The 26813-nt window shown below is 20.8% G+C and overlaps 1 protein-coding gene across 31 annotated transcripts in view; it reads left to right on the forward strand.

The window, feature by feature from the left end:
- Positions 1-24407, forward strand: part of LOC129609892 (phosphatidylinositol-binding clathrin assembly protein LAP) — an 86493-nt gene extending 62086 nt beyond the window's left edge. For 4 of the 31 annotated variants that reach the window (XM_055522111.1, XM_055522102.1, XM_055522103.1 and 1 more), the window contains 11 exons: positions 172-365; positions 639-775; positions 2548-2722; positions 2822-3095; positions 4144-4227; positions 6761-6937; positions 7110-7451; positions 15973-16222; positions 20294-20393; positions 21951-22043; positions 23649-24405. In XM_055522111.1, the coding sequence (XP_055378086.1) occupies positions 172-365; positions 639-775; positions 2548-2722; positions 2822-3095; positions 4144-4227; positions 6761-6937; positions 7110-7451; positions 15973-16222; positions 20294-20393; positions 21951-22043; positions 23649-23867 (2045 nt within the window). In that variant the 3' untranslated portion in view covers positions 23868-24405. Of the gene's footprint in view, positions 1-171; positions 366-638; positions 776-2547; positions 2723-2821; positions 3096-4143; positions 4228-6760; positions 6938-7109; positions 7452-15972; positions 16223-20293; positions 20394-21950; positions 22044-23648 lie in introns of all 31 variants that reach the window. The other 27 variants (XM_055522101.1, XM_055522104.1, XM_055522109.1 and 24 more) reach the window with 26 other exon arrangements.
- The last annotated feature ends 2406 nt before the right edge of the window (positions 24408-26813 follow it).

Raw genomic sequence — 26813 nt, forward strand, 5'->3', positions numbered from 1 at the left:
TGTGTAAAATATTTCAACTGAAATTTTATAAACTTAGGATTTGAGGTAGTCTTTTCGCTTAAGAAAATATTTGACATGATTTCCTTATTACCTCTTTTATTTTATAATCACATGATTTTTTAATTTATTCAAACTATATATGTATATATAACTATCTATTTATTTTCACAGGTGTTATAAATATGTGTTTCATGCTATTATTTAGAGATCTCATACGTTTATTTGCATGTTATAATGATGGAATTATAAATTTATTGGAAAAATATTTCGATATGAATAAGAAACAAGCAAGAGATGCACTTGATTTATACAAAAGATTTTTAGTTCGTATGGATAAAGTTGGTGAATTTTTAAAAGTTGCAGAAGTATGTATAAAAATATTTTATTGAAGTAATGAATATTTTATCGACAATATTGTATACAGTAGAATACAAAATAAAATAAATAGGTTCTCTTCAAAAATCCAAACATATTTGATGTCTTTATAAATTATTTTTTATTTTATTCATGTGAATAAAATTTTATAAATTTAGGATAAACTCAGAAAAAATACAATGTTGTCGGACATATTATAATATGACTTTAAATTTTCTTTTTATTTTCTAAATATTTAAATATTTATTGTTAAAATTTTTTAGAATGTTGGTATTGATAAAGGTGATATACCAGATTTAACGAAAGCACCTAGTTCGTTACTGGATGCATTAGAACAGCATTTAGCTCAATTAGAAGGAAGAAAATTATCTGCAGCCAATACACCAACACAGTCAGCAAGGTTTGTTTTCGTCTATTAAGTATTAAGAGATAAAATTGTACGATTGAAATAAAACAAATAAAAAAGCTAAAAAAGCGTGCAATAAATAAACATTTATGTAGGAAAAAATTCATTTAATATTAGTTTAATAGTGATATATCAGTTTAATTTGAATTTATCAAATAAAATTTCTGATTATTTTAATTTTTTAGTAAAATTTTTATGCACTTGTTCGTTATTGAATTTATTTAGTTTACCCAAGTTTTTTAATTTTTAATTTGTAATACGATTATTAAAATTTCAGTAGGTTTATTTTATAAAAATGTAAAGCTTTTAAACTTTTGTTGCTAATAATATTGATGAATACGTTTAAAGATTTTCCTTAAATGTATTTATTTTGTTCCTACATTACAATTAAAATTTTAGGTAAATAACTCAAATATTATATAACATAATTCTGTCACGTATAGATTCATATTTTATAATCATTTCTATAAAATTATATTTCCAATTTCTTATTTTAACTTTAAAATCCGGCTCATCATTCTGCTGCCAAATAAAGAAAAATATTCGATTGCGTTTATCAATAGTTGAAAGATTTTTTTCAAAAAAATTTTAAGAACTCAATCATATTATATAATAATAAAATTTCATATAAATTTCTTTGTCAAAACAAAACAATGTATAAAGTCAGTTGAAAATGTCATTTCTTATTGTAAGTAGGAAATGTAATAAACTCGAATGGCCCATATTCATAATCACATAGTACATATTTAGCAACAAAAGTTTGCCGAGAGTTGCGTTAAGTTATTGAAAATGAAATTAGAAAAAGGTTTCTACTTAAAATTGAAGAAAACAAATTAAAGCATGACTTTTCAAAATATTAAATTTTAACTTTCTATTATCGAGATATTTTCTTGTTATACATATGTTATAATTTATAATATATTTATTTTATAGAATATTTAAATTTCTTGAAATGGTGAAAACAATATAATCGTATTTAAATTGATAATTATATGTAAATTAATTTTGTCTCACTATAAGTTATATTTGAGAAATTTCATTAATTTTGCTTGCAATTTTATTATATGGTAGTTTGTATGACTCCATTTTATATTGTAATATCAAAGTTTTTTAAAATTATATTTTGAATTATTGATTTTTTATTATTTTAATTGCATATTTTGATTAAAAAGTAATTAATATTGTAAATTTATCTCTAATAATTAGTCTTTATTCATGTTGAAATATTTTATTTATTTATTTATTTTTTTTATTTCTTTTTATTTTCCACTTTAAACCTGTATATTACTACTGCTCCTATTACACATTTTATTTAAAACGTTCTAAAAAAAAACTGTACAAATTCGCTCTTCGTAACTATGCTGTAACAAAACAAAAAAAAAAAATCAAAAAACATTTTTTTTGTTATTAAAATGTGTGCAATATAAAATTTTTAATTTTATTTTAAATTTTGTTCAATTTCATATTTAAATTATTTCCCAATATTTTAATATTATTTCATATAAAACGTAATGTAAACGTAATATAATTTTAATTAATATTTTATTTTATTCTAATTTTTAAATAATAAATATTAATTTAAATTTTCATTGCTATTAAAAATTAAACGTTAATTATTTTTCAAATTTAAAATTATTATTTGTATAAATTGATTAATTTTAAATACTAAATTTTAATAAAAAAATTCAAATTGTTATGCACAAAAAAAAAAACTTCATAAAACACATTAAAAATGTTAAATTATTAAAAAAAAAAAACAAAAAAAGTAGTAACCAAAAGAACGTAAAAAGTGGTGTAACTGCCCTATCTTCCACTAGCTCTTCATTTGGAACTGCTGTTGCCTCCAATAAATTTGATTCAAGTGCAAATGGTATTGATGAAAGTATTAAGGCACAAGCATTAGCGGAAGAAGAAGCTGCTATGAATCAATATAAAGTAAATGTACATAAACCTCAATTTTCTAATAAATTTATAATAAAAAAGAAAATAATTTTTTTTTGTTCTTCTTTCTTTTATATTTTTTAAAAAAATAAAATTTAGTCGAAAGTTTCTTCACCAACAAATCAATTAACAAATCCATTTTTGGCATCACCACCTGCTTCATCTGCAAATACAAATATTGTTGATTTATTTGGTGGAGATGGTGGAGCTGCACCAGCACAAACAAAAACATCCGATGATTTATTACAATTAAGTAATCCATTTGCAGATATGTTTGGTGCTTCTGGCGGTGCTGCAGCACCAACTGGTCAAGCAGCAGTTCAAGGTGCTTCAACATCAAATAACCTTAATAATAACGTTTGGATGAGTAATGGTAGAGTTTGTTGTTGTTATTTTTTTTTTTGTTATATAATTTGTTTTTAACAATTTTGTCTTATCTATATACATATATCTACATATTTATGTATATATATATAATATATATATTATGTATTTATTTCATTACTATTTGTCTTTATCTAATTTAAATCAATTTGAAAGGTCTATATATTTTAGGAAATTATTACTGAAATATTACAGTTGAAAAATATTGGAAAATTTATTATTTAGATACTTTATTAAATAATTGATTTATTAATTATGATTTGTAAAAAATTTGCTTGAAGTTATCTTATTTTTAAATTGATTTGTTAAATATTTAACTTTAAAGTTTTCAATTAATCGTTTGGAAAGTTTTACTTTGTAACATCATTAGTTCATAAATAGTAGTTTATTCAGTAATTAATTTTTTAATTAGTAGAGTAACAATTATTTATTTATACCTAAGAATGTTGAAATTCTCAACTTTTGGTGTTTGTTATAATGTGAAAATATTTGTATTTCGAGATTTGTGTTGTAAATTATATACGGCTTTTTTTATTTTTAGCAAAAAATTTAAAAATTTTTTTGAAATACTTAATTTTTTATTTAATTCATAAAGGTAATAATAAATGTTCCTATATTTAAACAAAAATGTTATCACCATGCATGTTACATAAGTATATTTTTTAAAATTTGTTTAGAAAGTTCGATAGAATATGTCCAAACACTATAATTTTCTAGTAAGAATTTTTTTTATATTTAAATAAAAATAAGTAAATTAATAAATATTTTGAATATAAAGAATGTAGACTTTTTAAAGTAATAATTTCCGTCAATAAAGAAAAATTTAAGATAAATTTAAGTGCATTTTTAAAATATTTTTTTCTTTCTCATTGTTATATAGGCACGTTTTTTAATTTTTGTAGTAAATTTATTCTTTTTCGATTGTTATATAATTATGTCTGTTAATCAAATCTCAGTAGTCAAAGTATTCTAGTGTTAATTTGTATTTTTTTGAATTTTGGTTTTAATTTTCTAATAAATTTTTTATTAAATTTTAGGTTTCAACGGAACACAATCCACAACGAATGCATTTGTCTCAGATAGTAATTTCTCTTCTGTATTTGGTAATACAGAACCAACTGGTAAGATAATTATAAGAAAAGACATTAAAAATGGACTTAAAAATCAAAAGAAAAAAATAATTTTTAATTTTTTTAAATCGCTTTTAGTAATAAAGAAAAAAAAATTATTTTATTTATTAGAACAAAGAAAAATTAAAAAAATTTTTTGTTGTCAGTTTCAATAACTAGAAAGCGATATGTTTTTAAAAAGTGCATGATTTTTTTTTTGTTTTCAATTCTAATATTAACAATGTATCTACTATAGTTTATTTTAATTTATTTTACATATACATATATACATAAAATAATATATAAGTGTTTACAAATAATTGTTAAATAATGTTATTGTCTGTATGAAATCGAAATTAGTTACAAGTTACGTTAATAGTATAGAGTAAAATTTGTCGAAAATTATTGTTGTAATGATATATATTCATAAAACAAATATTATTAATATTATTTAAACCCGTGTTCGGAGTAACAAAAATTACAATTTCGACTAATTTCAAGTTAAATTAAAACAAAAATTTATCATTAAAAATTTTTGTTTTAATTTAAAATTTATGTATAAAATTTAACAGTATGTATTCCAAAATTAAAACTAATATCTTTTAAACATGTAATTTTGAGCTTTAGAACAATGAAATTTTTCGGTTTCAAATTTGTTTTTTAATTAATTATAATAAATTTGATATATTGAATCAGAGTACGCTCAAATGATGTAATCTTAAAACAAATTTTGGTTATATATAAGAAATGTTTTCAATTAAAATAACCGTGCATATTCTGTTAGTCGCATCTCTTGACATGATGAATTGTTATTCAAAAATTCTGAATAAAATCAAATCGGAAATTAGAATTCTATATCTCATCTTGAATAATATCAAATTATTTGAAATGATACGACTAATAAAGTATGGGTAAACATTTTTAAATGTAAATTATATTTGATTAATAAAATGTATATATGTATATAAATTATTATTATAAATTATATAATTAAAATTATATAACCGGCTTTATTTATCAAGGCTTTCTTTTATTATAATAAATATTAACAACAAATTATATTAATATTTCATAAATTTCAAATAGCAAAATTATATTATTAGTATAATTTCAATTAATATAATAATATACACTTTAAATATTTGCATATATATATAACTTTAAAAGGTTATTTACTAATAATAATTATTTTGTTTTTTAGAAATTATTTAATATCATTGAAAAAGTAATAAAAATTCAATAATATTATTTATTTTTTTTTTTTTAAATTCTATATTTAAATGTAAACTAATATTACTTTATTATTATTGATTCCTCTATTATGATCTTGCACGTATGTGGGAAAAAGCATTTAAAATCTGAAAAACAAAACAGAAACGATCTCGTTTTTATTGAAATTTCTTTTTAAAAAATGCATTTAAACTTAAACTGTTACAAGAATAAATTTAATAATAACTAGTATCGGATTATATTCCAAAAATTATGAGTGAAAAGAAAATTTAGTTTTAGTATTTTAGAAGTATGTATATTAAAATTTTATCTAAATGTGATGAGAAAAATTCAATTCAGCTGACACACATTATAAGTCTTATAAGAATTGTTTAAATACTTTAATAAAATTTGTGAAAATTACAAAGTTAAATTATTAATAACAGTAATAATTTAATGGCAATAAGCAATCCTCTTCCGTTGTGATTTGTTAATATTTTTCTGCACGTTGAAATTTATAAATTTTTAAATTTTTTAATGCGACATTTTAAATACAATAGTACAGTTAAAGGTTTCTTAACAAAAAGAATTCATTAAAATTTCGAAAACAAAAAAAAATTAACTAAAGTTTTATAAATTTTTTTGTAGCCTTAAGGTTACTGCAATGTACAATATTGCAATCATATTTTACATCCTTAGCTTTAAAGACAATTGAAAATATTGCCTCTTTTTCAGTAGGCATTACATGTCTTTTATTTAAAAATATAAACGGAATGTTGTTAATTTGCTGCTAAAGTTCTTATATGCAAAAATTATTATTTATACATATAAACACAGTGTGTTATTCTCTGCTAACCGGATTGAAATATCAAATTAATCATATTATATCACATTGTAAGAGGATAGGTTTAGTATTCAAAATTTTCTTGTTTCATTGTAATTGCTGAATTGAATAAAAAATTTACAATGCGATATTTTGTATATTTGATTTAGTCCTTTATTTCGTTTGCTTTAATTTAATATTCTAAAACATTTAATTATAATATGAATAATCTAATAAAAGTATTAATAGAATTGCGTGTGTGTGTGTGATATTCAGCACTAAAAAAATTTTTTGCTCACAAGAAAATATTTATATTTAATAAACTGAAATAATCGAATTCAGGCGAAAAATTGGATAAAAAAATTTAATGAATAAAAAGAAATATTTTAATTTCTTGTTTACCAAATTCAAAATACATAATATTTTTACTGTACATCTATATATATTTATATATAAATATATCTACATATATATATTCTGTACTTAAAACCATCAAATCGAATTCTTTGTAAGCAGTTGTCAAAGTTTTGGATTTATCAGCTGCTGATGCTCCATTACCAAATCCATTTTATGATCCATCTGATGATCTTTCAATTGGAGGGCAACAGCATACACAACAATTACAATTTGATTTACAGCAGCCTCAATCACAAATATTTCAACAACAATCTCAACAACAATTTTTAACAGGTGAAAAATCGTTAATAAAAACAATGTTTTTTTTTTGTTTTCTTTCTGTCCTTATAACTAATTTTTGTGTTTGTAATTGTAAAAACCATATAAAAATAAAAGAAAACACATTTTTTTTATTGTCTACATTTTCTCTGCCGAATACCAATCCAATCGTATTTTCGAATATCAGATGATAGCACTCAAGCTGAATTACAACCATTTGCAACAACAGTTGATGAATATAAAAATTCTATAATTGTTAGTAATAGTAAAACTACTACAGTTAGCAATTCTACAGCTAGTACTACTGCAACGCCTAGTAATAGTGATATTAATGTTGTTACTGATAAAGTGACAACTGTTACAGCAGTTGAAATCGCTAGAAAATCAAGTTTAACTAATAGTAATAAATATTCGAATGAAAATCGTCGTCCATCTGCTGTTGATGATTTAAATGAAACAATACGTTGTATAATGGGTACACCAAGAAAAATGTCATTAGCTGAATTAAAAGCTGAATCAATGGACAAAAGTAATCATATACATATATTCGTATATATATATAATATCTGTATAAATTATATATATATATAAATATATGTAAAATATGTATTTTAAAGTAAATTTAAATTAGTAGTTTTTCTTTTCATTTTGAATAACTCAGATTAAATACCTTTCATTTTTATAGTATTAATATTTTAATTTTAAAAAGTTTTTTTTTTTTGCATTTCAAAAAAAAAACAAAACTCCTAAAAGAATATCAAAAGAGCAGTAATTTTTTTTCATTTAGTAATTAAGCGATGGTCAATTCCAGCAACAAGTGCTAACATCTGGATTAGAAAATTGAATACGAAAAACAAAATTGCATCAAAATTTCTCTTACGTTGAAAATTTTAAAAAATTTGTATGTTGGTGGTTTGTCTTAGTTTTCTTTTGTAATTGCATAAAAATTTTCGTTACTGTAATAAAAAAATTTATCAAATACAAAGAAAAACTACAAGTACAAAATGAAATCAATCAAAATGCAACAAAAATTTCAGTAACAATTTACAACAATTACAACATCAACAACAGCTACAAAACAGCTATAACAACTTATAAAAAAAACCACAAATTTTTCAATTTGAATAGAAAATTAGAATACGAAATTTGCATTAAAAATGACTATCGCTTCTTTTCAGAGCACCTAGAACATAAATTTTGTATGCTATAAAAATTCACTGTTCTTTCAAAATAAACAATACTTTTTACTTTATTTTTAATTTTAATTTTGTTTTTATATATAGACAAATATTTTATTTTAGATCTCACTTAATTTTGAATTCAATTTGTACCAACCATAGTAAAAACAAAGTATATTTTTAGGCTAAACTAATCACAATTAATAAAAACTGCGCTTTCACGTAAAGAAATTTTCAATTGTTCTAAAACACTGGAATATGTCACGCAAACATTTGGAAACCCCCAAAAATTTTTGAACTTAATTTAGTCATATAAAATTAGCCCTATTTTTAAAATACCGAACACTACTGAGAAAATATTAGATTAAATGCAGTTGCCTGTATGAATACTCGTATTATATAGATTATTAAAGATTATTAAAAATTTCAAGTATAGTATTAAGTTTGTGTCACATGTTCCGCTGCTATAGATTTGCTTTAATCTATTTTCGTAAAAATAAATGAGTTTGAATCCAAATTTCAACAAACAAGAAGTATAAAAAGTACCCTTTTTTTTATATTGAATTTGGAATATTAAATATTACATGTGCCGCGTAGGCGAAATTTTCGTTACGAATAATAAATTGCAAGTAAATTTTTATTTTTCAACTTTAAAACCGTGAATTTTTTCATTATATAATTGATAACGGGTTTGTATTTAGTTTCTTATATATTACTAAGTAAAATATGATTCAATAATAGTTGATCTTCTGTATTCTTAATCGCAGAAAAATATATACAGTCGGCATTTAGACTTTATTTTTGTTGATGTTGAGAAAAAGTATTCAAATTTTTTCGGAATAAAATTCTTGCATCGCCAACCTTTATATCTAGTATTATGATTTCTTCTTCAGTCCAATATGTTGATTTTTTTGTCTCGCAAAATCTTACGCTGAAAATCACAGAGTCCTCTTTTCTCACACTCTTGTTGTTAAGAGACACCAACGCCTGTTTTCCCTTAGATTTCAGTTTAAGAACATAAATTCTGCATAACTCAATTAAGATACTGCGATTTCTATCCTCTTAACATTTTCAGTATAACAGTATTTTGCCACTTTTATATATTTTATCAAAAGGTTCTCTTTAAATTTCTATGCCGATTTTGTTACAGTATTGTTATATTCAAGTTACTTTTAAATTAAAAGAGGAGGAAAAAATTTTTTAAAAAAGTGTTTTTTACTGTATTGTTATAATTTCTGGTTTTTTTTTTTTATTTTTGTTATACATATGTACATATTTTAATATACTATATAAAATTTTTTTTTGTAGTGAATATGATATTCCTTTTCGGTGTGTACATATTATTCCATTTAAATTAAAGAGTGGTTGAGTTGTTGATATGAACGCTCAACCAAATATATGACTATTATATTACATTTTATAAAGAAATTAAATGTCAAATCTTTGGCATTTCAAAATTTACATAGCTTAGTTTCTATTTCTGTATAACAAATAGATATTTAATTTTGCAAAACGCTGTTTTCAATTATTCTTTTTGAGTGAAAAGAGTGTAAATACTTTGTGTACGGTTATTTAAAGAGATTATATAAAATTTATTCTAATTATTAAATTCCTAAAACTTTTTTTTTGCATTGTACTAAATCCCAAAGGAAGCAAAGGGTTAACATATATTTTATTTTGTTTTATAATTGGAATAAGTCTTTGTTCAAGAACAAAATTAAGAATAAGAAATTTTTTTTTTGTTTTAATCAAATTAAAATCATTTGAAATAAAAAAAAAAAACATTATTATTTTGTTTTTCATAAATTAATCTTTTATTTTATTAAACAAAAATCAAAAATTTAATATAATATGCTTTTAAATGCTTTATACCCAGGCCAATATAGAATGTTCTATAAAAAATTATTTGATATTTAATTAGGAAAGAATAGCAAATAATATACTTCTATATTGACTTTAATACCCTCTAACACTATTATTCTAACGAACTCGTTTTTTTAATATAACACTTTCACTATCCTACTAAAGAAAGAAATAAATATTTTTTAATTATTGTGTGTAATAATATATGTAATTGTATGTGTATTTGTAATTCAATTAATTATATGTATAGTTTAGTTGTTATCAAAATTTTTAGATTGCTTTAGTTTTATAATTTTTCGCTTTTATAATTTTATGTATGGATTGTCTTAATTATATGCTGTATTCAAAAATTAGTCATGTTAACAATTTTATTGCTATAATAATAAGGACTGAGTTTGTTATAAGTTTTACGAAATATCAGTTGACAAGAATAAGATTTATGATTCAAAATTGCAGTAAAAACATAAAATTTATAATTTATCATGTTCAAAAATGTTTTCAAGTTTTTAATACCTTAAACAAAAGCATAACGTGCAGCTAGATTTTTTTGTATTACATGACATTGAAGTGTTACCAATATTAGTTATTTATTAACGAAGACAAGCATATTTCTAAATGAAGAGCGTAGAATGTTTAGTTTTCTTTTTGTAAAGTTTGACATTTTGCAAAATTTTTCGTATTTATTGCATTTCTTAAAAAATTTAATGAAATGCTTTTATTTTAGCAAATTGATTTTACAAAACATCTTAAAATCAACAATAATTCAAAATATCGTTCGTTAATCAAGATTGGCCTAATCGATTTTTTGTCAAATTCTGAATTTTTTAAAAACTAAAATTTAACTTCTTGTTGTTAATGAAATTAATTGAAAAAATTCAAAGCGAAATCTAATAGGAACCAAATTTACATTTTCTAGGTACATTATTTAGAGTGTACTTTCTATATCATTCATACAATTTGAAGTAAATATTTAATAAAATTTTCATAATCTTATGCAACACTTGTGAAATACGGTCGGTTATGTGTTGTTCACATCAATTTTTTTTTGTTTTTTACAACACAGTGATTATTTAAAAGTTTCACATTCGAAAATTTTTATACTGCATTTTTGAAGCCAGTGTGTTTTTCTCGAGTTTCTTTTTAGTAATCAATTATTTAATTAAAGATAAAAAATTTTAGTAAAATAATTAATTAAATTCTTAAAAATAAAAATAAATTAAATTAATTAAATTCTTAAATTTAATATTTTTTTAAAATAATTTCTATATTAAGAAATTTTTGAAATTAAACTTTATGTTAACATGACATATTTGAGTTGGAAAAGAAGATCAAAGTAATTCGAATTTTGTATATGTGCACGTTTAAAATGTGATTATTTTCATTAGTATTTATGTATATGTGTATATAAATTTTTTGATTGTCATTTTTATTTTTCAATGTGTTTTTATAATACAAAAATATATGCAAGTAGAAAATTTGCTTTTTTTGTTGAAATCCTACAGTAGCTATACACAAACATAAGCTTTGATTTATTAAATGTATTTCAAAAAAAAAAAAATAAAAAACAAAAAAATTGTTTAAAAAAAAAACTAACAAAAAAATTGATATTCCTTTAATTATAAAAAAAAAAAAAAACAAAAAATAAAACCCTTTCACACAATATTCAGCTAGCCAGAAATTTATCAACATAAAGAAAAGTTCTCAGTGTTTTTATGTTTTTGCTTTAATAAATAATGATAAAAAAATAATTATATAATATTATTAAATGTTGTTGTTTTCAAATTATGTACAACTTCATTTTTTTCCATTTCTTTTTAAAAGCATGAGTAATTGTTTCAAGAAAAAAAAAACCAAAAATATATACTAAATTTTTTTTTAAATTGTAAATGTATGTATGTAATATTCCTATATATACTTACAAATTTTAACCATTATACATTATTATGTAATAAATATAATAAAAATTTAAATTTCAAAATACATACATAAAAACATACATATGTATATGCGTACATTCAGATACATATAGTCGGAAAAAATTTCATTGAAAAAAAAAATATATTTAAAACATTCAAAAAACGAAAACAAAAAATATTCAAAACTTAAATCAAACAAAACATTCACCAAGCAAACAACAAACAAAATATAATCCCCGACATTCCGTTTAACCAATTCGTATAACAAATACACAAAATTTATAATTTCTATTTATCGTTTTCATTCATTCATTAATATTTTATTATATAACATCTGATTTTTTCCTAAAAATTTTAAACCATTTTTATTCAATTGAAAAAATTTAAAAATAACAAAAAAGAACTAAAATAATAATGTTGTAAAATTAATAAAAGTAAAAAAACAAGAAACCTTAATATTTACGTTCCATTTACGTGTTAAAATTATATTCATGAGTAGTCAAAACTGCGCACTACTACACTACCCCGAATAAATACTTACAAAAGATGGTCCGTTCAGAAACCGTCGACGCTCAATGAAAACGACAATTACAATATAATCAGCTGATGAATCGAGAAAACAACGCTCAATGGAAACGAAAAAATTAACAGGTCGTTAAAATAAGCAAAAAATATATTGGTGAACAGTAATTTCATAATATGGGTTATTGCTTTGCTACCGCTAAAATTTACTTAACTACTCTTGTAAAATCAATTAAATTGAAAAAAAAACTATTTTTATTAATTATTCGTAACACAGATCGTAAAAGCCGTTTCAACAACTTGTTTTTATTAATTTTGAAATTCAGATATTAAAAACTCATTTATTTAATTTAAATACATTCATTTGATACATACATATGTTTATACAAAAGGTCATCTCTGTTTTTTTATTATTTATAAATTAAAAAACAGCTTGACAACAAAATGTGTTCCAGTTCCTTTATGTTCCGTTTGCGAAATTTCCAAGTAAAACGAGTAAATTAAAATTTTGTTTGATTTAACGACACCAAAAATTTGTTTTTCGACCTTCTCGGTGTCGTTTCATTGAGCGTCGTGGGTAACGTTACTTTTTTCGATAAATGGAAATAGTATTTCTGATTTATAACAGATGAATTGTTTAAATTGACATTTGAATAATAATAATTTGTATAATATAATATGGAAAAAAATGGTTATGCCAAAAAAATTATGATTATTTGTTACTCATAAACCGAAAAAAACCGTTCCATTTATACACTGCGCATATGAACTCATGAATAATTTGAACACATAAATGGAACGCAAATAATCTTTATTGGAACGTTTTAGTGTTTAAATAACGTAAGTGTTAGTAAAAAATGGAAAAGAAAAATATTATTAATTATAAATATTATGTATATAATATTTTGTATTTTATTTATACATATTCCAAATTTGGGCAATTTAAAATTAGATCTTTTAATCGATAAATTAAATTTGTCATAAAAACTGATTGTTACTATACTGAACAATATTTGAATTATCAAAGTCTTTTTCCAATTCAATAAAAATTCCAATAAAAAAATATATAATTTAATATGATGTAAAATGAGAAACATGGAGGCCATTATGATTTTGAAAATTAATTCTAACTTTATTTTAATACAAAAATTTGGTATTTGTTTCTTATTAATAAATTAAATTATAAATTGCTTAAAAAATTCTCAAGTAATTGGCTCTTCTTAAAAAATTTATACCAATTTCACATATATCGATTGATGAATGTATCGTGAATATATCGGAATAGATCGGAATATAAAACTTTGATAATTGCTTTTTAACATTTTGTTGCTTTGGAAAATAATTGGTCTTAGTGGCCTGATAAATATATTCGGGATTGGTTTAACTAGTCATTTTACCTGCTCTATATTTAATTGGACGAGTCTAATTAATTTTTTAATTCAATTAACAAATAACGAATGTTGGTTTTTTATTAAAATTAAGACATTCATTCGGCTTAATCGACATAATTCGGCATCAATAAAGAAAAAAAATAATTCCATAATATTTTGAATCTATAAAAATATTCAAATTTTTCTTTAAGTGCCTATTATATTCAAATTTTCGTATAAGTGTTGCCGTATATACCATATTTATTAACAAATAAATGTATCGTATTAACAAATTTTTTTTCTTATTTATTTTACAATAAATTTTAAATATTAGAGTAGAAACTTCACTTACAACAAATTCACAAAATAAATTTTGTGTAAGAATAAGCGGTAGAACATACACATAAAACGTGTTCCATATAAGATAATCCAAATTGTATAAGAAAAAATTGTTTATAATTATGACAAATTTAATTATTGAAATAAAAATATTAATAATTGGTTTTGTAAAATTATTGAAAAATTAAAAAAATTCTATAATCTTCAAAATTCGATTAATGTTTAAACATAAATGTTTAATGAATAAAATAATTTCTATGTCGTTAAAGAAATATTGTGTTACCGTCGTGTGTAATATTTGGGTATATGACAAGAAAATTAGTAAAAACTTGAAAAACACTACAGAATAAAAAAAAATTTCTGGCTGGTAAAATATTTTTTTTTTTTATGACATATTTAAATAATTACAATGATATTGAAAAATTTGCAGTACACTGCATTGATTAACTTTTTATTTATTATAATGAATATACCTATATAATATAAAGTTATTTGATTTCTAATAGGCCATAACTATTAGACGAAGCCATTCATTTTTAAATAATACAACATTTTCTATAAATATAATTAATTGTATAAATAGAATTCTTAAAAAGTATAACTTGCTATAAAGCATTTATGTATGATAATTAAATTGATTAAATAAAAAAAATTAACAAAATTTTATAAATAAAATAATGATGCTAAATTTTTTTAGTGCTACCATATTACATAATTTTTTTTTCAAATAAGAGTTGTTTCTGCCATTTTTTTTGAAAATTATTCATATAATTTTGTATAAAATACACAATAATAATAAATAAATTAAATAATTTAAAATAGTTATTTGCAAAACAGTATATTTTCTGTTTTATTATCCTAAAATGTTATGCTAAAGATTAACATTATTTTATTTAGAATAATTTTTTTTGTCTTAAGTTTGTTTCACTTAATTTGCTAATTTAAAAAACTGTTTTTGTTTTTTTTTTTAGTAAATATTAATCGTAATACTAACGTATTAATTTTTTTTCCTTATATACTAATTTATATAAAAATAATATTAATTTTTTTAACAATTTGTTTTTAAATAATAAAAAGTTCAACAATATGTTCAAAATAAACAAAAGAAAATAAAATATATAAAAATAAACTAATACAAATATTATTTTATGTTTCTTCTCTTTTTTTTTTATTCTATAAAAACATTTCATATGTATGTGTGAAAAACATTTACTGCTATTATAATTTACAATATATTATCACTTATTTTGTGTAAAATTGTATGGAAACTATAATCAAAAAACAACAAAAAAAAAAATCGAACAAAACAAATAAATTTCTTTATCTACTACATTTTGCAATCTACTATATTTTATGTAATAACGACGTAACTAATAAACACAATATAAATTAAATTAAAAAAAAAATAAATGTCAAATTTCATGGGGGCAAAAAAATGAACTTTTTGTTTAAAATTTTGGGAACTTTTGGGCACCATTTAAAAAAAAAAAACAATTATAAAAATGCACCATGCACCATCATCATCTTATACTAAAATATTAAATAAAAATAAAACCAAAAATCATTTGTGTCTATTTGGGAAAAACTAAAAATTTGTTAATTTTTTTGTCGGGGCGGCCATCTTTTCTATCATAATTTATATTTTTTTTTTTATTATTGTTATTGTACTTGTTATTTAATTTTATTGCAAAAATTTGGAACGTGTAAATAATTTACAAAATATAAAAAATTTAAAAAATTAAATTTAAAAAAAAAAAAATGGTTAAAATTTTTGGAAAAAATCCGGTTGTTATCTAACATACCTATATACATATATATTAATTTAACAAAAAAACAAAAAAAAAATAAATAAATAAATAAAGGCTTTGATGCATTGGGTGATGTATTAAAGCCAGCTAATACATCTACACCATCACATATTGGTGGTGTACAACAACATGTTCAAACTGGAAATGTTCTTGTAACAGGTACGACGCAATCTCAACAGCAACTACATCAACAACAACAACAACAAACTGGTCAACCTGGCAAAATAATTACCGGTGATTTGGATAGTTCATTAGCATCACTTGTAGATAATTTGAATATAAATAAAGCTGGTAATACTGGAAAGTAAGTAGTTACAAAAAAAACAAAAACACAAAAAAAAAGAAAATAAAAAAAAAAATAAAACAAACAAATATGTCAAAATACCAAACTATATAAACAAAAAAAAATATTCTACGAATTCAAATTGGCAACACGAAACGCAAAAATTCTTTTATCTATCCAGCAATCGTTTAACAATATTTTCAAAATGGGGTTCAATTTATAAAACAAATATTATTCCCTATTATTGCAAAACTATTACAAAAATATTTCACATGTGATTGATTATCGAAAGTGTTACCATACATGGTATAAAAAATGTGAGTACACTCACCTTTCGTTATCTTTATTATTTATAATTTAAATTTTCTATAACATTTTGTTGAAAAACAACAAAAAAAAAACATTATAGTGAATCGTAAAAATCGATTTATCGTAAAAAAAATATCGAATCATTTAAATATAATTTTTCATTGTATTTCATTTTGTAAGTAGAGCTGGTAACGATTCATTGCATTTAATCTGTTTTTTTTTTTTTTCTTAATTTGAAGTTATATAAATTATATAGTCTTATATAATTTTTTTGCTAGATTAGCTATATTTAGCATTGCTGTATAATTAATATATTTTTATTTTGTATGTATACAGTAGAGCTTTCATAAGTCGAACCATGATATTAAATCAGCTAGAATGTTTAAATATATTTAACAATTATACTAATTGAATCATGTATATGAAATTTCGGAGTTAAAAGGAATTTAACTCTTACTATTAAAATTATAACTACTAATTTTGTAGTTGTCTCTTTTGAGTTGTTAAATTGTAATAGAAGCTCAATATTATTGTAATTTTCAATATTCACCCTTATTCTGTTAGTTACTTCACTTGATTTGATGGGATATTATTGAAAAGTATCATTATTTTTCAGTATAGAATTTGAAAATTCAATATTTTTAAATAGCCAATCAAAAGATGCGACTAACAGAATATGGATGATTATTTTTCAGTTAAATCAAAATATTATAGGTTCTTTATATTTCAGAAAATCTTTTAGCTTAGTTATTACTCAAAAAAGAAGAACCTTTAAGCATAGCACTCAGCTGGAAAAGAAATATTTTATTTCATATAAACTCAATGTAAAAAATTTCAAAAATTTCTTAAGGATTGCTCAAGAAAAAAAAAATTATTTTCCTTTTTGTAAAGTAGTACTCATTCAGTTCTGAAGAAATTTATTCTAAGAAGTTAAGGACAGCTCTAAGAAATAAGCGGAGACTATTTTTGCAATTTATTGTCAGCTGAGAACCATAGGAATAAGAAGTAGAAGAAAAATTTTCAGAACGAGTCAATGTATTCAATTACGATTCTACGATACTACGATATTCATTCAATTACGATATTACGATACTACGATATTAATTTAAAATGAATATCGTATAACTTAAAAATTTGTAAATTTCAATATGAAATTAACAAATTTTATTTTAAAATAAATTGGCAAAATTGGTTATACTTCAATTATTAAAATGTGCATACTTATTTTAAATTTACTCATATATGTTAGTAGACCATAAAAATGATGAAATAAATCTATATTTGAGTAATCAAGCCCAAAAGGCTCATCATATTGGCTTAAAAGAGTTGGGATATACTCGTACATACACAATACATACTAATAAAATCAATAAAATTATTGTCAAATATTTTCTTTTTTATTCAAGCATTGAATTCTCGATTTTAAATATTTTTAATTTCTTATTTATGTAATTAAAGCTTTCAATCAGTTATGAATTAGAATCGTTACTTATTAGTTTCGTTAATCGTTAATTATTTTTTAGCAGAAAAATATTTTTATATATTAATTTTTTTCTTTTTTTTTTAACAAACAACACTTAAAATACAAATTTTATTCTACATTTCTATTATAGCTTTATTTTGCGTATAAAATTTTATTTTTGAATTGTTTGACTACATATTACAGACTTCATACTATTTTGGCCAGGTAACGCATATTGTAGAGTTTTGCTTGCAGGGCCATTGTAATTTATTGTATGTTAAGCGTATTTTGAATTTTTTGTCAGGGTCGTCTCTTCAAATGTACTCTTTTAATTACTTTTGTAGGGAATGTTACTTTCGATATTATAATAAATTTTTATTACCCTCTTTTTATTTCTATAATATACCATTGCAATATTTTAATAACCTTTTCTTGTAACCCTTTTATGTCATAAGAGTTCGTTTTGTTAAGTCGTCTTCAGAAATATATTCCAAATATTATATAACTTTTATTTCTACTGGTCTAATTTCTGTTCGATTTAGATTTTGTGTATATTTCCAATTCTTTTCATTAATATTTCAACTTGACAGAGAATTGGAACCAGGGCATGTTTTCTGAAATTAAATTTAAATTAACGTTAGATGGCATTAGATGTAGTATTAAATTAGTTTTTTAAAAAAACTACAGATTAAAAATTATTTATAAAATAAATTTAAGATTCCTATCATATTGATTAAAATTAATTATTCCTTAAAATAAAAGTGCATAACATTTTCATTTTCCTCGAATTCTAGAAAAACTTATTGGGCCGAATATATTTCATTAGTCTTGCTGATAGGTTTTAGCAATTCCTCTTTTAAAATGTTCAAATTATTATTTTGGTTCTTAATTTTGCTAATTTAACATAATAAAGTATGGGCCATTGCCCAAAAAAAAGATGATTGAAAATTAAAATCTATTATTTCACATTCAAAAAGGGGGTCATTTAAATGAGTCCAATTATCAATTATGGTGGTTTTTGAATACATACTTTCAATATGAAAATTCAATATGAAATTATGAATTTGCGTATTTTTATAAGTGTTATTTCTTTCTGTTCAAATTAAAATTTAAAAGCAAGGCTGAAATCTGATATTTTTCTCTCTTCTTTTAGATTTTTTCATATAAGTACATATATATTAAATTTTAGTTTAGAGATTGAGTTTTTACGATAGTGTAGTGTACTTCTATACAGATGGTTTTCGCAAGTTTGAAAGAAATTCTTCTCTCTCATTTTTGATTCAAATTCTCTTTAAATTTTAGATCTTTTAATCAGATATAATTTTATGTTTGCCTTATATTTGTATTTTCGAAGTTTCAATTAAATTTGTGAGCATATCAATTTCGTCAAAAAATTCAAAAGTATATGAATAATTTATAAATAATTGAAAAATTTGTAAATAATTAAAGTATATATTAAATACATACATTTTACAATGAAATTTCTAGATAAACTAATTTTACTTTATATGTAATAAATAACGAAAGTGGAGTTTCTAGATCTTATACGATATAAATCACATATGGAAATAAATAGTATTGCAAATAATTGGGATTTATTTATGTATATATACAATAATAATAAGTGTGATAATTTTATATTTTTTTCTAACAGAAAATATACTGCTTATAAAGATGTTAAAGCTATTTGAATTGGTTGACGACTAAAATATTATTTTAGAAGAAAAACGAAAACCAAAGAAGGTCAAAACAAAATGTTTTAAATTTTGTTATAATTTTATCATTAACAAATTGCTTTCTCTTTGTACGTATATAAGAAAAATTTCTTACTATACTAGTATTACCCTATATTAGCTTTTAATAAATTCTTTCGCTTTTAAGATTTCGAAAATCTTATTAGCAATTATAATATAAATAATATGTTGAGATTATTCAGTGATGTGGATATTATGAGAGGGTCACCATATAGAAAAGTTCCAGGATTGAACATTAACAACAAAAAAAAAAAAAACATTTTTAAGTATGAAATTTAGTAGCTATTTATTTTCCTTTTCATTTTGTAGTTATCATTTATGAAAAAACAATAAATCATTTTGAATGAAATCCTCACAAATGTTATACGTCCTTATACAATAAATTTACACTAGCCCTTTTTAAAAATTGTTTTATTTTTATTTTCGTATATTTTATTATTTAAATATAAAAAAAAAAATTATTAATATTTTTATAAAAATTGCTATTAACAAAAAAAAAACAAATTCTATTTAAATTTATTACTAATGCATTTATCTCTTTTGCTTATTCTTATTTTCTACTTTTAGACAAATGAATTGGAATTCACCTAAAAATCAAGCAAAACCAGGTGCAAATTGGTCACCTCAACCAATGGCAGCAACAACAGGAGCTGGATATAGACCAATGGTGAGTTAATAATATCTCTGATGAAAATGAAATGATGTAAAAAGGTTTACTTGAATATGATAAAAGGGCCAAAGGAAAAAAGAAAACTTAAAATAATATCAACGTAATCTGCAGTATTTCTTAGTTATTCTAACAACATATTTACGATTTCTATTTTTTAATTTTTGTAATTTTTAAAAAAAGCATTTTAATGCAAAAATTGTTTAAAATTCGTTAATTTCGATTATGTAATTAAAGCTCAGTATAATAACACAATTAAATTAGAATTGTATAATATTTTTTTTTTGTTTTTGAGGATTAATTTAAAATTTAAGTAGAATATGTATAAAAAGCGTTTAGATTATTTTTATTAATATGTACAATAATTTAGGTAGTTAAGGATAACGTTTAATTAAGGTTTGTTTTAATTAGTACACAGCATTCCAATTTCAAAAATATTTTTTTTTTATGGTTAAATTTAGTTTTTTTTAGAAGGCTTGTTTTATTAAAACATTGTAAATCATATTTATCAATCATTGTTATACGAATATGTTTCAAAGTATTTTAATTTTTTGTGATTTATCATTACAATATTTTATTATAAAATTAAATTATAATTAAAATTAAAACTTCAAACCAAATGCATATACATAAAAATTTCAGAAAAAATATATTTTTTTTTAAAGGTTAATTATCACAACATTTTATTTAAATTTACATTAATTAATTATATGCGAAAATTTATTTTGTTGAGGCTGGTAATTATGATCATTTTAAGAACAAGTTATTTGAAAATCATTTTAGAGTTTGATGTATTTAAAAATTTACAAGACGAATATAAAATAGGATATTTATTTTTTTTTTTACTTCTGCTAAATTTAAGATGATTCGAGTCAATTTCTAATAATTTTTTAATAAAATCTCGCTTTTCATTTTAGTTTTAATCAATCAATTTAATTTTGATTATTTTCAAAATAACTTGCAAAAATTATTCAGGAAACAAATTAATTATTTGAATTTAAAAACTAAGAAATTAAGCAGGAAAACTTAAAATAAATTTAGATCATAATGATTGAGTAATCTGGGGGATTTTTTTTTTAAGTTTAAAGCTTGTAAATTATTTTTTTTTCCTATTGTACATAATTTGTTATTAGTTTTAATTTAAAATATAAAAATTTTTATAAAAAATAGTTACATGATTTAAAATGAGAAAATTAATAATATACACTATAATAATTTGTATTATAAGACCAGCAAGAAAAAAAAAAACGATGTAATTTTAAATAAAACCTAAAATTAATTAAAAATCTTACACTTTAGACCTTAATTTATTAGGGTGGAAGCTAATTTTTTTTATAATTTTTTTTCTTTAATTTTAATTTATGTTTTTCTTTCATATCTACCACTGTTTTTTTTTTTAAATTCTTTAACATTTTTTTTTTCTCTAATTTATTTTTTATTTTTTCTAAATTAAAATTATGTTTTCTTTTTTTTTTTTTTCTTATTTGCTAAAATTTTATAATTAAAAATTAATTCAAAAAAAATAATTAAAATTAATATTGGAAAAATGTAACATAGGCGCAAGGCATGACCGTAAGTCCTGCACCAAGCACAATTAATCATCAGTTTATTCACTCTAGTTATCCTGTAATTCCTAATTTTATTCAACAGGTAAGATTTTTGGTTTCTTGTTTTCTTTGTTTTGTTTTTTTTTTTTTAAGTTTTAATTTTGATATTCCTTATTTAATTTTATTCTCATTTTTGTTTTTAGTTTTTCTTTTGTTTTTTATTTTTCATATTCTTTCTTGAATTTTGTGTTAATTTTTTATTTTTATGAATTATTTCATTTAATAATTTTAAATGAATTAGTTAATTAGGCTATCATTAGTATGTAAATGTAGGTGCCGCTAGCAATAGCCTTAATTAATTAGTAATTGATGATGGCATAAGTAAATTAATTAAAATTATAATTATGGTTATAAACAATTTTATAAATTGTTTTGTTATCCACTTACATACAATAATATAAAAAATAATATGTTTTTAAATTAATTTGAAATTACAAACTTTTGTGTATTAAAATTTAAAATTTCTAATTTTTTGCTATTGCTATTTTATATCAAATATAATTTTTTTAAGTTCAGTTTTAAGTTTATTTTGGTGTTGCAGAAATTTATTTAAGTTCTCTAAATTTCATTCGTAGTAGAAGTAGTTTGTGTAGTCCAAAATAATTTAGATTTATAAGTAAATTTGAAGTTTCGAATAAGGTAATTATAATATTAGAATTCAATTTAATTATTTGTAATTTATTATTTTAATAAATATTGTAGTACTTCAATTATAAAATATTGAACACTACTGAGCTACTATATGATCTTTGAATGTGATTAGAAATACTTTTTTCTTGATTTTACATTTCTTCTTCCAAGAATTGTATTCTTAACACTGATTTGAAAACAATGCAAAAATATAAAAATTTGCAAGTATTCCGATAATTAAAATTTCAAATTAATTTCGATCATAATTATTTCTAATAAATATCCATCAGGTTTATTTTAAATTGAATATTTAATTTCTTCTAAAAATTGTAACTAAAAACTTTTCAAATGGAAGATGCTCATTTTCTATTGATATTGTGTAGTTATTTTTGATTCGTTTCGTGTAAAAGCAATTTTGAATAATAAATTATCTATGCAAAATGTGTCCTTTTGAAAAACTCTTAAGAATTTTTATTTGTAAAAAGAAAATTGAAAATTGTAAGAATAAGGGACAAGAAGAGACTGGTCTGTTAACAAGTTCGTATATTTCTAAACTCTCTATTGTTATCAAAAATTCTAAAATTCATTCAATATTAAAATGAAAATATTTTAATAAAACTAATGCGGAAAACATTAATAAAATGTGTTCGTTAATTATGCTTTCAATAACAAAGTTTCTTTTAAAATAGAATTTGGTTAATTTTTTTTTTTTTGTAATCAATCTATGATAATAATTTAATACTAAATAATATAATTAAATTTTAAAAAATTAATGGAAAAAATATAAAATTTTTTTTTTTTCATAACGCATGATATTTAATTTTACCATATTAATAATAAGAATAACAATTTAAATAAAAGAAAGGTGATGGGTTCAATTTCAATGAAAAAAATCTAAGAAATGTATATATATATATATATATATATATATTTTTAAATTATGTTTCAAAAAAAAAAAAATAAATTTTTAAATATTTATTAATTCATTTTAATTAATTATTTTTTTGTTATAATATAGCAGGGAATGCCAATGATGGGAGCACCGGCACCTGGTGGTGTTCCAATGATGACACCAGCTGGTATGGTGCCTATTATACAACCCGGTTTACAACAGCAAATGATGCCAGCAACTGGTGTCGTAGCACCTGGTATAATTTCAATGCAACCTCAACCTGCAGCAGTCACAACAGCTCAAAATGGTAAAAATATACAATTGGATCCGTTTGCTGGAATGTAAAATTATTTAATAAAATCAGATTTAAAAAAAAATTATTATTAATTATAAATAAATAAAATTATAAAAGAAAAAATGTTACAAAAAAATTATGATATGTATTTACGTACATATATATATATATATATATATATATATATATATATATATATATATATTGTAAAGATAAATATATACATAAAATATATTATATAAATTTATTTAATTTTAAGTCATTAATATTAAAATTCATGAAAAATCAAAAAAAAAAAAAGGAATTATGTATAAATATATTGATTATATATGAAATAAAAAATATATACATAAATAAGAAACAGAGATAAAGATGTTCTATTACCTACTATTATAATATAAATAAAAATTTAGATAAATAAATGAAAACTATATGAAAGCATAAATTGAAAAAATTTAAAAGAAAAAAATTAATTATATAAAATTGTGAAAAAATTCAAATGATTAATTAGTAATGAAAATGTATAATAGTCCATTATGAATTAAAAAAAAAATAACTAAAAGAAAATTAAATAAAATATAAACTTTTTGCTTCACAAAAGATATTTAATGTTTATAAAACACAAAATATACAAGGTAAACACAAAGCTGTAAAATATACTTTTTCTTTAATTAATTTAAAAATTTAGGGTTTAAAATTCAAATTCAAAGATGATTTTAAGATGGAAATATTCAAAGATTTTTATTAAATATAGCACATATAATGTCAAATAATTAAAATAATCATTTTAAATAAATTCATTGAATTGTTAATATGAAAATAAATGTTTTTTAAATACAATATTTTTAATTCCATTTTCATAAATATAATAAGATAACATTTTTCTTACGAATTAAACATTTAAATAAAATACTGTTATATAAATTTACATAAATTTTTCAATAAAAAAATTTCAAAATCACATAATTAGAGAAATTTGCAAATGTTTTAAAATATAATTTCAATTTTAATGTACGAATGTCTACGTTATACCAAGTAGATTATTTTAAATATACCCTTATTTAATAACTAATTTATAGTAACGCCATTTGACTGAAACTATTCCTCTTAAAATTATCTTTGATTCTTAAAAATTTAATTAGTTTCGATAAAATCAGAGAAAATATTGTAAATTAAAATTAATAAAGAAAAAAAAAAGTATTTTATTAGTGTTTGCCCAAATATTTATAAAATTGAAAACAAAAAAAACAAATATTTTGTATAAGAAGAAAAATATTGTAAAAAGAAATTAAATAAAAATCGTAAATAAATTAGAAAATAAAAACAAAAAAAATAATAGAAAATCGAATAGCTTTAATCGTCGGAATATAAAATTAAACATTAAAAAAAAAATACTGAATAATTATATAAACACACAAAAAGGAAGGATAGCTCTGTGTGGTCTTAGACCTCTAATATATAATTTCTCTATATTAACTTCATTTCTTAAAATCATAAAATATGAACAATAATAAATAATTTATAAAGTTGAAATTTAAAAGGAAAATAATTATTTTCCTTTTATTTTGATACATTTAAGATTAAATTAAATTTTATTCAAACAGTATTTTTAAAATTCTGTATATTTTTTTCATCTTCGAACTAAAACATGATATTGTATAACAGTAGCAAGTAAAAAAATGTTTAATGAATTTTCAAAACATTTATCAAGTTATTTTTCTAATTAAAAAAATTATAATAAAACATTTGTTATATATTAAAATTAAATTCATTTGTTAGTATCAGTGGAATTCAATCTGAAATTCATGTTTTAATAAACAAATAAAGAAATTTACTTTGAGCTTCTTGCATTTAGATTATTTACACTCAATAACAACCATTACAATTTATTTACGTGCTTTTTATAATTTTTAAATTGTTTTAATAAAAGGAAGATGAAAATTAATGTTTAGCTAAAAGTCAAACTTCTTGAGATATAATTTTGATAGGGAAATTTCATTAAAATTGATTAAAACTTATAAAACTATTGTAATATTTATTATTACAACTAGAAAACACTGTTCATAAAAAAAAAAACACACTGCAATTTTATTTATTTTTATTGCATGTTTCATTAATTTTAAAATTTTCAAGATGCTCCAATTGAATTACAATATCCTAATATGTAAAGCAGATTCATGAATACTTTTTGAATATTATTTAAATTGATTTTTAACAATTTAATTGAACTTCTATAATATAATATATTCATATGAAAATTCCAAAACAAATAGAAAACAACACATTCAAAAATATAAATGATTAAATAATAGAAAAACAAACAAAAAAAAAAAACACAGGGTGACTCAGTTTGTACAAAAATAATTGACAATATTGAAATAAATAACAAAACAATATAAAAGAAAAATGAAATATTAAAAAGTAAATCATAAAATAAAATATAAAATTAAATGAAGATAATAGAAAAATAAAACAAGAAAATTGTAATGATTATTATGTAATTTTTAAAAATATATTTCATTAAATTAATCCATTGTCTTCTATATTTTTTGAAAACAAAAAAAAAGAATGTAAAATTTTTGCTTTTTTATTTAAATAAAAAAAGAAAAAAGAAAACATAAATATATTTTGTATGTATGTACTTATATGAGTACACATATATTTACTATGCTTAATACTGAAAACACCCTGTACATATTTATATATTATAAAATCATGTAGTAAAATACTTTAATTATTAACACTTAATATAATATAAAACATTAAAATCCAATTATAATACTCTATTATATTTGATTTCAAAATTCCATTTTTAAAATATTATATTAAGAAAGTTTTAAGTAGTGTACAAATAAGTATAACACTCAGGTCCTTGAAAACGGTAAAATTTTAAAAAGCTTCTCAAGTTGATTATAAAAATCCCTTAAAAATTTTAATTTATATTCTAATAATTTTAAAACTAATATATTTTGTATTACAAATAAAACATTAAAAAT

This window comes from Condylostylus longicornis, unplaced genomic scaffold (genome assembly GCF_029603195.1).
Source record: "Condylostylus longicornis isolate FDR11 unplaced genomic scaffold, ASM2960319v2 ptg000040l, whole genome shotgun sequence".
In the NCBI taxonomy this organism is placed as follows: domain Eukaryota; kingdom Metazoa; phylum Arthropoda; class Insecta; order Diptera; family Dolichopodidae; genus Condylostylus; species Condylostylus longicornis.